We start from the raw sequence: 18,021 nt of genomic DNA, 5'->3' as shown, positions 1-18,021 counted from the left end.
ACTGTATTTATCATATGTCACTATGCATATACATTAAAAGTTACCTCTTATTTTCAACAGAGATTTGATCTTTATTTTAAACCAAAATATGTATGTTATGTCAGGAAGGTAGGCTGTGCTATTCACACATATGATGTCTAAATTATATGGATAACAAACATGAACATGTTCCCACAGGTAAAACTGATCAATTTAGCACATTTTTTCCATTTTTAGCACTCCACGTGCCAACACAAATTTCTCCCCACACAAAATATGCACTAATTAAAGGAGGAAATGGGAGCAACTCTGACCTCAATTACTGCATACATTGCGCAGAACAAAGCATTGTAGTGGAATGTAGCCAATTAAGTCCAGAGGCTTCAGTTATTTTTTAAATATAATTTATTTAATAAAACTATTTTTAAAAGGTTAGTGTTATCTGGTTAAGCCTTCAAGAGTCAGGAATTCGGGAGGCCCTGAATTAACACTGTTTTTTGTGTATACCACTTAATAATTCATGCAGAAATAATGTACTACAGGGAACGGGACGTGGTTTTGTTATTCCCCCTATTATTTCCCTCTGAAAGTGTAACATGTAAACATTCAGTTAGAAGAGCCATCAGTCAAGTTCGTATGAATTCTACACTAATTAATTGGTGTTTCGCGTAATTTATTGTACAGCCAGAGTGTTCTAACATAGCTTTCTTTCAGCTGTATCACATTCACATTATGGAGAACCTTGATTTTATTAATTCATGTTATTACCTCAGCATAGAGCTATCTTTTTTATTTTTTTGATGTGCTGTATAAATTTCCTTAGAAGGAATTTATAACATGTTAAGACAATGTAAGGATGAGGTGCAAATTTGCCACTGGTAATTAACTCCACTACTACAAATGTCGTTCATTTCTAAGCATCTGTAATCTTTACTTCTTGCATCCTGTGCCTTTACAAGATTCAGCTGCTACAGAGATATACAGCTCTTCTAAATTTTAAGATTACTTCAGCAGCTGATGGAAATGAACACAACCTATTTGGATTCTTTTTATGGGAAAATCTTGCCCAACAAAGGACATTTTCCACATGTTTTCTAATGAATAAATCACTGTCAGCCAATTAACTTGGCACCTGGTCATAAAAACACAGTTCAGACAAAAGCAATGAAGGGTTGAAACCCAAACCTAATTAAGCTATAAAAAGATGGCACAGCATCATTTACATTTGCTGAGTTGATGTAGCTAAAGTACTCGATTTGGAGTGGCTTGCAATATTGCTGTATATGAATCCTATTACTACTTAGTTCATTGCATCATTTGAAAGAAAGTAATTTTAAGTGTTTGTGTGCGCTTACACAATATACACTTCAACAAAGGCTTTCAACAATAAAAAAATTGTGTAAAACTGTATTTAGACAAAGATGATATTCTTGAATTAAATTCACAGAAAAAAATCCTCTTGCACTAATGAACTGGTTTTAGCATTTTTTTCTCCAAGCCTAAGGAAGCCATTTAACCGTATTATTCTAGGTATTAAACTTGGACCTAACTCAGAAAATGAAGATTTTAAATCTTAGTTCTCTTTTTGCCAATAAAGGAAGCGGAATGGTTTTCAGGAGGAAATCTGGAGTACAAGCATAAGGCATTCTAAAATAGTATGGATATCCCTGACAAATAAATAGGAAGTAGCCAATTCTTCTTGAGCTACACCTTCAAACAAAAAGGCTGCTCTCCTAAGCTGACATTTTTGGATCAAGTAACAGAGGTACAAAATGCATTAGGAAATAGAGACAGAAAAAACAGTGCATTAGAGTGTGTATTTCTAAGACAATTTCAAGAAGTAATGCTGTTGTAATAAAAAACCAACAATCAATTCTCAACTACCTCATTACTAGACAGATACAGCATAAACACAAACTAAATACAATTTTTATAGAAAGCCGTATGCAGTTAAAATTCACCCTGAAAAACAGTACTGCGCAGTAAAACAAGTGTGGAGGGCTGTACTTTAAAGCACAGCATAATTTAACACACAAGTCCAAGATAAACTCTTGCCTATGAATGAAGGTAACTACATAATTTAGAACAGCTAGGGTATGGTGAGTTCATACACTATTCACACAGTACTCCATAGGGGAAACCCAGCTTTGCAGTTCAGGAATAAAAACTGACATAACTGTTTTTGAACCAACGAACTTGAATCAAGGTGAAGAAATTTTAGTAGTAGAATAGACTACACATCTTCCAAATAACAATTATGCATCAACTACCATTAAAAGAAAACAGGTCAGGAATTTCTATCTATTTTTCTCTGGATTCTTTGTCAGCTAAGCAGAATTATACTTTAGAACCAGCAGCAAATATCTCTCTGTAAATCTGCTTAGATGGTACCACTTAGTTTGAGAACAGCGATGGAGCAACGTGGCATAGCAAATAGAAAAATAAAAATACTGCTCTATTTTAAATGATGCCATATGCATCATTGGGTAACTCAATCTTTGATTTTTAATTTTTTTTTTAACTTTTACACTACATTTGTTCAGCACCATCTCGGATTGAAGGGTGGGATATCATTAGAAGCATCATTACGGCTACCTGCTCCCCCTTCAGGCCCCTGTTCTGAGAAACAACTTTGCACTTTCCTCATCCTGGACATGCTGTATATGAGCTCATTTAAAAATTACGGAAATATGCACAATCTTTAGCCATGCCTTCCTTTCTCCCAGGAATGTGATATAAATAATCACATCTACAGAAACTAGCAGAGGTTGGCTTTACACCATCAAAACATTCACTTAAACGGAGTGAGTCTCCTGTGACTAGCTAAGCAGATTTTAGGACAGCTTCAGACTGATGGTGCAGTGTTAACTCAGCTGCAATGCAGAAAAAAAGGCTGTTTACACACTGAATCGCAAAGCAAAGTGTAAATGAAGAGGCTTCACATTAAACAACAGCAAAAACACAGGCATACTGATGACTATAAATCTTTAATAAACACTATCATACTATGTGATAGATCAAGTTACATTTAAAAGCACAGACTTCTTAAGATATTAAAGGATCATAAATAATTTTGGTTGTAGTAATGCTGTTTCAAGAAAAAACTGTTAACTCTTCCTATAGGTAGAAAGTTGATGTTTACTGATACCCTGCAAACATCCTACCTGTGAGAAAGCTGGCAAGGCTATCACATTAATTCCCGTATTGGTATTTGGTTCTTGGAGCTCTGGTATTTGTAAAAGCACTGTTCCAACTGGTTGTGACAGAAGTGCAGTGTTACATCCATTTATTGGCTCTTTTTTGCTATCTCCGTAATTCTCTCCTTGCTGAATGGTGTATATTTGCTCTACTTGTTCTCGGAGATCAGGCGGCAGAGCTTCCAGCACAGAGTTATCTAGCTGCAAATATATAAAAGCTGTTAGATTTTTCTGAGGTAGATAACAGTTAATTTTACTCAAAAAATAGTTCTACAGTTCTTGAATTTTAGAAAAAAGATATTAATTTTAATCTGTGTCTGCAAACATGAACCTGACAGTTACACTCTGCAGCAGCAAAATGTAAAAATACCGTTTAAGACTACGCACTTCAGTAAATACTAATGCTCAGTTTTACCTTTTCACTATGTTCAGTGTTCCCATCACAAATCATATATAAGGTTCCCTCTACACCTACCTAGGGATAAGGAAACCCACATTTTGAGTTCAAATTATATAAGCAACATGTTGATATGAATACTAAATTGGTGACTTGTACAAAGCAGTAAGCAATTAATTTCTTTCTTTATATAGTTCTAGGATACATGTTACTAATTTACTTAAATGGTATCACGTACGTTTGCATACTGTCAGACTCTTGTCATAGACTCTGAGAATGAAATAAGCTTTAGATTCTAATTTTTTCTTGCTGTAACTGGTATTTACCATCAATTATCAACTTGAAACAACTGAAATGACCCCTCAGTACCTAGAAATTGCTGTATACAATGACAGCTGCACAAGTGACAGAATGAATGTAACTGACAAACAGATTTACAGCATCGTTTTTCTCACAAGTAAAATTTGAGTAAAACTGTGTAGATAAATGCCCATGTTCGTCTCTTAAGTTCTGCTAAATGAGACTCCATAGCAGTGTTAAAAAACTTTATCTCTTATCTTTAAGAAGAATATTTGGAGTTTATGAACAGATTCTGGATTTACAGAGAACTACACATTATCTATGAAAAGATACTTGGCTTATGGTAACTAAGAGGTTTTGATGAAAGCTGTCTGTATTATTAATCTCTACATTCTGTTTGTGTTCCCTCATTCCAAATTTGCTACATATATACCTCTATAAACGTTTTCTGGAAATCCTGGGTGTAAAATATCTTCTTGTTGCTCTCCTAGCACACAGTACACAAACAACAATATGGGACTAACTCTCACCACTCCTTCCCTGTACCGAATTCCATATTATAATATGCTTATAAAGCAGAAGGAAAGATAAGCATATTGTGCCGTAAGGCCACCAAAGCTTTAGGAATTCTACTGCACAGCTAGTGCATTTTCGCTTGTTCATACATATTCCTCCTATAGGAGAATCTGAGTACACGGAGCTTCACGTTGTTCAATCAAGTTGCTTTAGATCCTGAGCTAGCATGGGTATTGTATTACGGAAAAAAGTTTTCTGCCAAAAGTATAATTGGCTTCTAAAAATATTTGGCAAAGCTGTTAACAGAACATCAACAAATGCTTTTACAGATTTAAATTACAGAAATTAAAACTGCAGATTTTTACAGAAAAGCACGTAAATCTGCTTATACCTAACATACCTACAGAATTCAGCGCACCTTGCTCATAGCAGACGCTTATAACAGATGCCTGCTTGAATAACACGTGGCGTTGAAATAAAGAAGCTCTTCCTTTGTTAAAGTGTACAAAAAAACCACCCAAACCCCACAGAAATACTTTATTTAAAGATTGTCCTCCTCTCATCTAAAAGGTGATATTCTGTACAAATGTTAAGTGTGCATCTTAGCTTCAATATTATTTAAAGAAAATTTGAAAAAACACAGGAAGATGAATAATTAAATCTAAATACAAGTTTGACATTCTTTTAGAGAGAAACTTAGAGCGCAGCCATTGTAAAAGTATATGAGGTAGTGTAAGACTAGTTGCTGTTCAGTTCCTTCGCACTGACTAAAACTTGAAGACAGATTTATAGTGCAATTTAAAGAGTGATATAGAACACATGACTTAAAGAAATTACGTGGAGAAGACTACCTGATTATTGTTTATTGGCATCTGTGGCAAAGAATATTGCTGCCATTAAGAGGGATGGGAAACATTTAGAAGTTATGCCTTCATGAAAATGACACAAAGTACTTGTCAAAATTCTTCTTGAATTGATCAGTGATTAAGCTAATAAGAAATAATTTTTAAGAGCTAACATAAGAGAAGGTAATTCACAAATCTGCATCATATCATAATCATATAAACACTGAGCATTAACTATAGACTATGTCTAATTTCTCTGATGAAAGTTTTCCTAAAGTTTATTTCATGTTTTTTGTAATTAGGGTCTGGGCTTTGGTTCTGAAAGGTGGAAGGTAATGGTTTTTAATACTTCATCTTCGGCATCTTTTCCTTTCGTTGTTCCATTCCAATCCTTTGGCAAGTGACAGGAAAGGAAAAAGATACTGGAAAATTAAATTTCTTTCCTTTCAAAAAAATGTAAACTTTTTTGAGTCAGTCTACAAATGGCTGCTCTGTAAAAATCCTTTTATTAAGGCAAAAGAGTTTTGAATCAATAACAGTTTCTTACTGTGCAACGTACTCTACTAGAGCTCTTTTTCTTTTAAAAAAAGTGTAATGCAACTTTTTTTTCTCTATCCAAGTAAGACAAACAATCACAACTTATTACAATATATTGAGATGTTTTATATTCTCGGATTTTACCTGGGAAGCAGATGGAACTTCAATACTCAAATTAAGCCTGGATTTTACGCTGACAGGAGAATGTACACCATTCCATTTGACAGCAGACTCAACGTTGTTAACATTAGAATTGAGACCAGATGCGAGATGAGTACCACGAGATGGAAGAAAAGTGCAAGTTCTTGAACCAGAAGATATTTCAAGGTCCATAGCAGCAACAAATACTATACGTACGAAAACAAAATACAGAATGATCACCTAATAGTTAAAAATACTCTCAAGATTCAAGATACAGTGAAGCTCATTTCCAGTTTTCTTTGCTATTTTATACAATATACAGCATAATTATAACACTTTCTATTTTAAAATATCCTTTATTACTCTTAACTTTTGAAAATGATTGGAATAATCCTATACAAAGTTTTACTTGTAGCGTTTTCATTTGCAGCAGCCAAATCTGCTCTTGAAGAGTTCATGTTAAATCATTTGTACCAGTATAATATCGGATAAGCATTCCAAAAGGTTATCTATGCTGGAGCCTTTCAGAACTCATCATTATCACACATTCAAAGTATAAAGCTTACTGACCTTCCTTATGTTCTTCTTCTGAGCACTTTTTTGCTTTCTGAACATGAAAAAGATCAATAACTGAATGTGATCCACCAGGTAAGTGTCCAGATTGTACTGTTGAGCAAGCTGACGTGGTTTTACTGATGGGAACTAACTGCTGTACCTGAATTCCAACCTAAATCCAAAACATTAATACATTTATTTTATGAAGTTAAAAAAAAAATAATCTGTAATTCTTTCATAATAGCATTGCCTTCTGAAACTGGCTGCCTGTTGTGGGTGGGGAGAGAACGAATAAAAGTATATTGAAATACACATAAATAACCACTAAAAACATCCCAAACAAATCCCTGCATTATCTACCACAACCACTAAGAAATTACGAAGATACAACCATCTTAACTTCTTTGATATAGAGAAGTGCTCTCAATAGTATTATGAAACAATGCATTTATTATGAAATTTCTTAGACACTAACAAATATAGAAGTACAGACCAGGAAGTGATTAGTATTAAATACAGCTACCTGTATGAGAAAGGAATGTTTTTCCTGAGGAGAATCTATGTTAAACCCATCACTTCAGTCTACAAATGAGAAAATAACATTGTTTCACGTCTAGACATGGCTCTCACAAAGTCTCAATGGATGTACTTTGGTGAAGGTAGTCTTTATCAGATGAGGTGTTCCTTATTTTGAAAGGCATCCTCACTTTTCATTAACTTTTAAATACCGAATCAACAGGGGTGCAAAAACTGTGTCCAACTAAGAATGCACCGGTACATTGTGCAAGTTTACTGCTAATCCTCCACAATTATTAAGAAAAAAACCCAACACTTAAAAAAACCGATTGTATATAGGACTCAGAAAGCATGAAGGAGCTCGTGTATGTATTTTTATCAAGTCGTCTTCTATAATTACATAGCAAGGTTTGTTAATAGTTTCTAAGTTGCAATTAATGAGATATTAAAACATCATTGTAAAAAGTTTATCTTTGCACTTTTATCTTTTTGCTTTGAAATATTTCTAGATTTGAGTTGTAAAATTTATAAGCTGCCTTTGGAATATGGTGTTTGCTGTGCTGTACACGAACTCTGCCTTGTTTTTTTTGCCTTTTAGGGCAAGTGTTTAAGTGTTACATTAAGTCTACGAGACAAGTGAGTAGATTCATCTGCCCAAGTGTGGGCACAAATGAAGCTTAAGGGAATAGCTCCAATGTAAACATAGACATTGGATGCGTCTAAAGTCAGTTGGAAAGAATACTACTGAGGGACCTTGGCTATATCTGCACTTTATTTCATAATCTAGAACTGAATGGCCCCTCCAGAACTGAACAGAGCCACCTGGTCAGAAGCAGTACATTGTTTTGCAAAACATGTGTAACACCCATGGAATACTAACTTTAAAGAAGAATCCTCTAAAACAAGGGCTAAAGAAATCAAGTGAAACAGAATGATGTAAGAAGTCAGGAAAGACAGTAAAGGAAGGAGACAGACAAAAAACTAGAAAAAGATAGGGAGAGGATGATAAATATTTCCTCAGCTCCATGAAGAAACCTAAGCAATGGAGCTGACTCTACAAGGCAATATTGTGAATCAAAACCCTACTTCAACATCTGTATGACCAATAAATGCAGGTTTGGTTAAAAAGCCTCTGTGCCTGGTTGTAACAAATGGCTGATGCCAAAATAGTCTTATCATGGATTCACATTGCTATGAAAAAACCACCGAGATGAGCAAGAGTGTTCTAAAATAAATCATGATTCAAAACAGCCAGCAATTCACCTTCAAATGAAAGCCAAACCATGGGTTGGTAATTTGTCTGTCTCTAAGACTTGCAGTCTAGAGCAAAAAACTCCTCCGATCTGTACCTTTGATCGGTACTACAAGCAGTATTTATATTAGTTACTTAACTAATAACTGTGCAAAAGTTTACACAAAATTCTAAGGCAAAGTAAAATTTACATGTGCTAACAGAATTATAGAAGATACAGTCTAACTTTGTTACCTCAGGCTGTTTTAAGCTGTGGATTAATCCAGACCACAATAAAACCTTCTTTTTTACATTTATGGCTTTGTAACCATGTTTTTCAAAGGTAAACAAACAAAACATAATATAATTGCATAACCTAATTTACATAAGCTTTGTATTATCAACATTTTTCCTTGAATTTGGTTATCGTCTACCCTGGAGAATTGAAAATTTATGAAAGAACACAAAGAAGATGGATAAAGAGAAAAAATTTCAGTTTTCCCATTAACTCACCCCTCGCATATCTGATATGTTCAGTTTCATTGTGTGAAACATGTTTAGAGTTTCTTTCCCAATTACTTTTGCGCTGTCTGTCGCATGGTCTAGAGTCACAGTCCTAACAAAGAATAAAAAAGTGTGGTTGAAAAGGAGACTGTTTCACAAATCCTAATGACAACAACAATTCTGTATTTATTCCAGGGTGAACCTCAAAAAAAGACAGATCATAATTTCCTGGCATACAGAAACTGTTCTGTGGTTTCTTTTTAAAGGTAATTAGAACTAAGCATGTTCTACAGAAAAAAATCCAGATTATTTACTAATTGAACACTCTCAGTGTGTGGTCCACACATTAATTTGCCAAGTATAGTATACATGCTATCTATTGAAGCAATACAAAAATGTTCCACTTCACAGTACTCAGGCACTATCCTTCACTCATGCTTGGTTCATAAAGAGTTTGCCTAGTATTATTTCAGTTGTCAATCGTCAAATGTCTACAGCAAGAGTTTCAGAAGGAACTGTGAGGGAGAAGCAGATATAGGCATGTGCAGGTGGTTTACAAACAACTTTGCTTAATGGTAAGTAACTTTAACTTTAAACAACATTCCAAATACACACCTTACTCTGTGACAATTTTCTGCAACGACTCTCTCACAAAATTACCTGGTTGTGCGTTTTACAAATTGCTACCTGAGAGCTTGGCAGGGCACTAACAGTGCTTGGTAGATCTGGATTCTCTAACTGCACATTTGAGACAGATAAGAACAGAATTTCAGGTGGCTAATCAAACATATGTGAATGATGAAAAGTTTTTTGACAAAGGTAACCAACGTCATTTTAAGTCTGATGGGCAAAAGGCAGTTCCACCTTGGTGTTCTGACAGGGTGACATCCTGACAACTTACTAAACATTTTGATGGTGTCTCCTTAAATTTTACTCTACTTCTGAATCTGTCAGAAACTGACATGAACAGCCAAGTGATCTCCAGAAAGGTCTGATTCTGCCAATATGAAAAGGAAAAACCTTCCTACTGTGAATGATATGAAAACCTCCCTGAGCCCTACAGATTAACGTTTTTAAGAGAAAGGAGATCAGTATCACCATCAAAATGCAACTATGCAAAGTATCAGGGAGAAATGTAGGATAGGTCTAAAGGTATACACCACTTCAGGAGAATATTTTACAAAGGTCTATGCTGTACTATCAGGACTTGGTATCAATGATGTAGTAAAAATACCATTAACATCTCAGAAGTTGAATTTGATTTTAAGCATGTCTGTGAGTCTGAATCCTTTGTAGCACTATGATTATTATTCTAGGAAATCTTGATCTGTAGGATCAAAAAGCATAGCAACTCATTCACCTGTGAGGTGAGGGGGCAGGAAACAGGTCATGAGCTATAACCACAGAGAAAATCTTAAATTGAAGACAGAAACTGGTCACCTTTAGCTCCAGTAAATAATCCCAAACTGTTGGAACCAGATGTACATAGGAAAAGCACACATGAAGGAACATCACTCTCAGATTCTAATCCATTTGCTTGGATGCAACTTCCAGAGTCTACCCTGCTGCTGCTAAAAAGCCCTTCACTGGACTGAACAGAAATGCTCTAAAGAAGACAGTGATCCAGCATCTATATCATCAAATAGCATAATTTGGATTGACTGGGGTTGCCAAGTTCATTAGTAAAGCCAAAAGTGGAAACAGAGACACTTGAAAATGAGACCCTGGCATCAGAACTGCTTCAGCTATGTGTGAACAACAGCATTTCAGGGCACATGTACATTAGCATACCTGATCACCAAAATGAGGTCCAAAGCACTGACCTGTTCATGAGAAAGCATTCTGGCACTAGTTGCCAATAAAGGAGGAATAAAGCTCTATCTCAACACATCCTCAAGCCTTAAAACATGTTCTTAGGCTGTTAAAAGTAAATCTTCAGCTCAAAGAATTCTGTATAGCTAGAGGACAAAAGCATAGACTGATGGATTTTCTTCTTGATATACCAATCCCAAAAGGTGACGAGCTTCTGACAGCGAGAGGTGAATTTTGTATTTTCAGTTTTTAACACAGCTGAATTTTATGTCACAAGCATGAGACAGACCCTATCCATACAAGTCCTACTGTTGAGCTCTAACCCACTGAAAGAACACCCCCACCTCTTCAGTTATCAGTAACCTTGAGCAAATGACTCTTCTGTTCAGGAGAGATTCATCTGTTCCAACTTGAGATAGAGGGAAAAGCAGAAAAGACCTAGCTTTGAAGATATCAAATGCACCCTCACACAAATGCCAGGATCATCCCTTTACCTAAGGAACAACTGCTTTGACACAGAAGCGTCTGCCTATAGAATAAACTTGTATTTAGAAGGTTCTGAGATAATCTTGTATGAAACAGCATATAACTACATAACTACTCTATGCCTAGATATCATTCTTGTGTTTTCAGTATGTGAACATATAAATAAATTAGAGATCAAAAAATATTTAGTCAACATCATCCAGCTGAACAATACGAAACAAAGAAGAATTGTAAATAAATAATGGGTAAGAGTAAAGGAACTGCTTGTGGAATCTGAAGGTACTACTCCTTTGACAGCAACCTATCAACTGATTAACCAGGCAGAGTAATTGGGTTATCCCATTTCACCAGGGATGGACAGTCACCACAGGTGGCATCTCAATGAGATCAGCAGTGCTGCAGTGAGACCAAGCAGAAAGAGACTTCATTACGTTGATAATGAGCCACAAGAAAACAAAGGCACTTCTGATGAGGAACTCACGACTACATGAAGAAACATAACTGCAAAGGTCAAGAGGCAAGAACAAATTGCCTTCTTGAACAGCTGAAACATGGGGCACAGTCTCCGACCTTGAGATTCTGAGATTCAACTTTCTTAGTTCCATTTCAGATCATCATTGTCTTTTCTGGGACCAAAAAAAATCTTTGCAGACTTACTGGTAAAACAACAGGAAAGAAAGATTTGACACAAAGAAACTTGTCTGTACTAAGATGGACAACTGCAGTCCAAGGTGTCTGATGCCAGCTCTAAACTTCAGAATCCTAAGTGGCCTCTCAGTCTCCCACAGCAAGTAATTCTGCAACTACTGCCCTGGTCCCCGTGTTCTCTAGACTTGAATGAGAACAGTACTGATCAGACATCCTTCTTCACAAGTACAAAGGCAAGTTTCTTTGAGAACTGACTCCAACTGTCAACAATCAACACACGATCAATAACCTATCAAGGAACAGCAGAAAGCCCCCCAAAGCAAAAAGAAAATACACAACACTACACAGCTCAGGGAGAGGAAACAGTTTGCAGCAGCAGAACATTTCAACTCAGCTGATTACTGAAAGAAATGAAAATGCTGCTGCATGCGTGTCATAGTGCAGGATGTAAAAACGTCTTCTAAAAGTACTGCAAATAGAAAACCAGCTCCAATATTGAAAAAGCTGGAGAAATGTACACCAACAAGATACATGTACATATGTACTATTGTCTGAAGATAAACCCTATAAAAGATCAAACGCCTTTATTAGCTAGTATTTCATGAGACTATTATCAAATTAAGGGCCACCTTAAGCTACAGATTATTAAAATCAAAAAGGAAGAAGAGGAAAAAAATGTACATCCCTACCAAGAGAAATAGATAGTCACAATAATTCACTGAAAATATTTTACTAAATCACTTTTATTTTTAAGTACCATCCACAGACACAGGAGAGTACAGTCGCTCAAGAAAGCAATTTCAAACCACAAAGAATGCACCTGTGGAGTCAGATTCCTTCTTTCCCATCCCTGCTTTCTCTGAAAACCACAAATTGTTTCTTCTATGCCCTAAAACTTTTCAACTTCTGATATATTTTCTTTTTTCCCCATTTTTCTCTTTGAAGAAACTCAAAGGCAAAAGATGATTGCTAAAATTGTTCTCTCTCTCTGATTTAGACACCTTAGTCTCTTCCTTCTTTCTCCTCCCAGTATGCTGTGTTTTTTATCATTGGAACATTTACATTTGATGCTGATGACCAAAAGACCACATACGTACAACCCAAACACAAAGGACTTTTAATAATAATAATGTACTTCTGATTTTGGTGTAGGTTTGATATGTAGACAAAGAGGTACTAAGAACTTTAAAACTTGTGTTCTGTCTTCCTGTAAGTTTTGGTGCTCAAGATCCTGCAGAAGTGTGCTTATGCCTACTACTGACCATTGTTTTTTCCATGCATAGTTACCTGGCGATATTATCACAGATTCCATGACCTCCATATTTTGCAGGCTCCACTGGTGCCCCAGCCTTTCTGACCATAATTTTAAGGGTCAATCGTTTACCCTTCATACCAGCAGCTTCAAGTCTACGTTGGATTTCTTCTGAGAGGCTCAGAAGGAAAGCTTCTGCTTCCTTAGGCTGAAAGGGGAAAAACAACATGTTTAGATAATTACTAGTTTTCAACTATCAAAGGTGAATCATTAAGGGTTAATGCAATCCAGATTTTGTAAACTGAAAAGAACAAGCTGACTCACAGGCAATTGTCTTATTTAACTTCAAGTGTTTCATTTACATTGTCAGCTGCTGAAGCTAGGCGAGATAGTAGATTCCTATCCTAATGCTGAAGTAATTAGGAAATACTAATTCCAAAAACTATTTGGAAATAAGTCTTAAAAAAAGTATTTAGAAACCCCAACACAGAATTGCAAGTCTAACTTTAAGCACACACCTTAAGATGAAGAGCATAGGGCTTATAAGGAAAATCTTTTTCACCATGAGTAAAGTCAGGCTGCTCAGAGAATTTGTGCAGTCTTTGTTCTTGGAGGTTAAGTCCTGAGCAACTGGTCTGACCTCATAAGGCTGGACTACACAACATCATGTGGTCTCTCCCAACCCGATTTTTCTATAAACGGTTAAGTTCTCAACAAAGAGCTGAGTCATATTTTTAAAAACAATTTTGTCAACAACACTCTACCCCTACAATATTTGTAGTAAGTCTAATAAAAATGTTGTATTGGAGCAGCTGGCAATGGTGTCAGACACTGGCATCTTTAAATAACCAGCACTTAAGTGGAAGAGAATGCTAGGTGCTGACAAACCTACTGCAGTTCTCTTTTTCTGTACCAGACTTGTATAACAATGCAGAATAGCCAGCTAATTTTGTGCAAGCTTCTTTTCAGTCCAACACTTTTGCAGTCTCTCCCCCCATTTTATTGTTTGGTCTCCTACTTCTTCATTTTCCTCATTTCTACTTGGTGGCTAAGATGGTGCTCTAACAGATCAAAGTGTAAGTGAAAATAATCAGAGTACAAGAAGTTGAAAGAAGTCACTGCAGAAAAGAAAGTACGTTTTAGTTTACCTGTGTAAACCTTATTCCATAGTTGATTTCTGCTGAAACAGATTTTCTTTCTTTTTCTGTACGAACAGGTCGATCATCCAAACCACGACAAAATCTGTAGAGCATTTGTCCTGTTTTTGGACCAAATTCTTTTTGCAGTTTTGACATTGAAGCACATTGCAGATCTCCACAGGTTTTAATTCCTAAAGAAGCCAGCTTAGATTCCATCGTCCTGCCAACTCCTAACAACAAAGTAGTTAGTTCTATCAACTCTACACAACTCAGAGCCAGTCACATTTTGAACAAATACAATTTGTCTTTTTAAACCTACACTAGGTCATATCAAATTAATAAATAAACCAACACCATAAAAAAATAAATTCCACTCAATGAAACAGGGTTCAAACAGTAACTTTTGCTGTCTTCACCTGTATTTACTTAATCTGTACCATATATTTAGTTTAAAATGTCATACTGCAGCACGTTTCTTTATTTCTGGGTAAAATGTGAATGGCTCCTGCTTGCAAATCTCCTTGACAAGGGTACTGCCTGTTACAAAGTATATAGCTCTGAACACTGCAACACTCAGTCCAAAAAGAGTGTACAATGTAATATGTTTTGCCATCAGATACAAGTGATTCAATCTAAAAGTAAACCAACACATATTTTGACTACTGTTCCACTGCTTCCTAGGTAGAAAAATAATATTTCAAGTAGAAGTGATAGCATACCTATATCACCTGTGCTTTGAATTACCAAGCACTGGAAATTGTAGGTATCCATGGCAACAGCACATACATAAGTGTGATAAACTTAAGTATATTTCTGGGTTTTGGAGAGGTGGCCTGTTACTTCTGAAAAATATTAGTCCTATGAATTTACACTACACCAAAGTCATTGAAAGTTAGAAATCTCAGGTAATCAGCTTCTATCTTTCATAATCCGTTTGTCTAAGTGGTATTGACACAAACACTAATAACATGCAAGTGAAATCTGAAAACTTTAAAAGACTCAAATCAAAGCATAGTACTATGTGAATCATTTTCTGGAGGAAAAATAACTCCCATAAATCATGCCAAAGAGAAATGGCGCTGTGCTGTAAATGATGTTTGGCCATGGAAGGGGACAGGTAAAGAGGATTTCTGGTAAAGCTGCACCTGTCTACGTATGCTATTCCTACCACTTTTCCATTTCAATGTCTATAGCTGTCTAATTTTTGTTTCCCTTCTCTTTTTTTTTTTCTTAAACAGAGAAACATACTATTTTGAACATTAAACAACAAATATGTGTGTACACATGCAGTCTGAGCTCAGCTGATCACTCACATACAAAGCATAAATGAGAGCTTACCCAGCACTTTTTGCACTATGTCTGTGTCACATAATAATACTGAAGTATTGAATAATAATACAATACAGAGTTACATGCCAGAAAACTCTTTAGCTTACAACTCTTAAGTATTTTCCTGGATGTTAAAAAACCCCAACAATAAAGCCTGTTTTCATACAGGTGTATTCCATATGTCCTTACTGTCTATCACTCTCCCATCACAATAACTCCAGTTCCCTGCCATCGATCTGTGAATTCCACTATGCCTTGAAGAACCTCTCTAAAACCTGTGGGCCAGAAAAGCTTCTTTCCTCCCATCCAGCTTTCTCTTAGGTTTCTGTCCACAGGCATCCCACTCAATCAATCATAGAATCATAGAATGGTTTAGGTTGGAAAGGACCTTGAAGATCATCGAGTTCCAACCCCTCTGCCATAGACAGGGACACCTCCCACTAGAACAGATTACCCAAGGCCACATCCAGCCTGGCCTTGAACACCTCCAGGGACGGGGCCTCAACAACCTCTCTGGGCAACCTGTTCCAGTGCTTTACCACCCTCACAGTGAAAAAATTCTTCCTAATGTTTAACCTAAACCTGCCCTCTTCCAGTTTAAAGCCATTCCCCCTTGTCCTATTGCTCCATGCCCTAGTAAAAAGTCCTTCCCCAGCTCTCCTGTAGGCCCCCTTTAGGTACTGGAGGGCCACCATAAGATATCCCTGGAGCCTTCTCTTCTCCAGGCTGAACAGCTTCAACTCTCTCAGCCTCTCCTCATCGGAGAGCTCCACGCTGCTTTTGATGCAGCCCAGGATACAGTTGGCCTTCTGGGCTGCAATTGCACATTGCTGCCTCATGTTGAGCTTCGGGTGGACACCCAGGTCCTTCGGACACCCAGGTCCTTCTCCTCAGGGCTGCTCTCCAGCCATTCCCCGCCGAACCCGTATTTGTGCTTGGGATTGCCCCGACCCAGACGTAGGACCCTGCACTTGGCCTTTTTGAACTGCATGAGGTTGGCTTGGGCCCAACTTACTCCCTTGGGTTCCACTTCTCCCTTACTGAAATACCCTTCTTTCTCCTATCTGACCAAGGAATGCAGGACAAAAAACAGGTACTGTGGCTATACATATGATGACTGGGAACTACTGCCATAATGTACAATAGTTGGATTTTGCCTGCCTGTCCCTCAAAGGATGTACTCATATGGACCACTCTCCTCTGTCAAGCTGTCATTTTTCACAAAACTTGTGGAAACATTGGGTCATTAGAACTTCTACCTCTCAGTAAGACTTGGCTGAAACTGCTGAACAGTTCATAAAATTATTAGTACTGCCATACTCGAAAATTATAAATCATAATCATTGTCACAATAATTTCCTCAGACAACTGGGAAAAAAACAGTATTTGACAAACCTGTTGTTCTTCTTTAAAAGAATCAACACATACTGTCACAGTTTGCAGTATACCATTAACTAAAGATCCTTACACAAAAAAAGTTTTAAGCAAACCCCACTTCTCTTAGTGTTAAGTACGTGCTGTTACTCATTTTGTTACATTCACTATGATACAGCAAGCTAACACTCACTTGAAAGAACTCATCTAAATAACTTTATTAAAGAATATAAGGTTGCACAACATACTAAACTCTGAGCTTCTTCCATAGATCATGCCATGTAAATCTGTACAATTCTTTACTAAAAAAGATGCTTCTCAAAGAAACACTGATTTCTGAAAAGAATTTCTGTGATCTTTTTGTATCTTCTTCTTTTGGATTGTAACTGTGGGTTAGCATCTAATCTTGTTTGATGCAGAACACAGATTTGTAGCTGAAACTTTTAGTATCAGGAGCAGAATGTCCTCTAAAAGAAAGCAGTACCTGGAAGACTGGTAACAAGTTGCCCTCTGATAAAATCATCCACTTCTTCAGGTTTTAAGTGATACTGTCCATCTGGTTTTGCTTTACGAGTTGCCATTCTGGCCAGCAGAATATTGGAACCTGTAAAAACAACAAATTAAAGTATGTCTGTGGTAACTTCTGTCTTCTCAAGCAGAATGCTGCAGCTCAACAGTCAAGGAAAAAAATGAAGAAAGTACAGTCAAATTCTTTATCTTTTACAGCAGTGTAACTGTAGTACTAACCAACAAACAAACAAACAAAACCCTAAAACCCCCCAAACAACCAACAAATAAGTGCAGGACACTTCACTAAGAACATGAAATTTATTTGTTTGGTTACGTTCTACACATGTAGGAGTACCGATAAACAGTTAAGTGCAAATGGCTAAAAAATTTAGAAGTGTAATATTTTAACACTACAGAACTTCAAAAAAATCCATTCTAGTCGACGTGAATAACAGGTGACAATTTTATCAAGCATATTATATGTGAAATACTGGAATTGAGCTAATATTTGGGCCTGAGTAGTCACTAAAAAAAATCCAATGACTTTATTAAATTACTATATGCACTCATAAAGTGTGGTGGGAACAAGACTTATTTCTGCATTTTTTCTCCACTGTTTATAGGCTTACTCATGACCAGCCAATAGGATATCTGAAATGATACCCAAACACATTCATTATTGCCACCCAAACACTTTGTTCTAAGATAAAGCAAACTAATAAAAAGTCAGAGGAATTCACAACTCACAGCACT

General features: G+C 36.5%; 1 protein-coding gene across 2 annotated transcripts in view; it reads right to left on the bottom strand.

Annotated features, from left to right (window-relative positions):
- Nucleotides 1-18,021, bottom strand: part of REV1 (REV1, polymerase (DNA directed)) — a 48,411-nt gene that overhangs the window by 6,763 nt on the left and 23,627 nt on the right. For both annotated transcript variants that reach the window (XM_009883084.1, XM_009883085.1), the window contains exons 11-17: nt 17,243-17,362; nt 14,065-14,285; nt 12,952-13,124; nt 8,728-8,830; nt 6,483-6,639; nt 5,916-6,118; nt 3,144-3,377 (exon numbers count right to left, since the gene is read on the bottom strand). In XM_009883084.1, the coding sequence (XP_009881386.1) occupies nt 3,144-3,377; nt 5,916-6,118; nt 6,483-6,639; nt 8,728-8,830; nt 12,952-13,124; nt 14,065-14,285; nt 17,243-17,362 (1,211 nt within the window). The remainder of the gene's footprint in view (nt 1-3,143; nt 3,378-5,915; nt 6,119-6,482; nt 6,640-8,727; nt 8,831-12,951; nt 13,125-14,064; nt 14,286-17,242; nt 17,363-18,021) is intronic.

Source organism: Charadrius vociferus, unplaced genomic scaffold, assembly GCF_000708025.1.
Source record: "Charadrius vociferus isolate BGI_N301 unplaced genomic scaffold, ASM70802v2 scaffold92, whole genome shotgun sequence".
Lineage (NCBI taxonomy): Eukaryota > Metazoa > Chordata > Aves > Charadriiformes > Charadriidae > Charadrius > Charadrius vociferus.
This window is presented reverse-complemented; position numbering and strand designations above follow the sequence as displayed.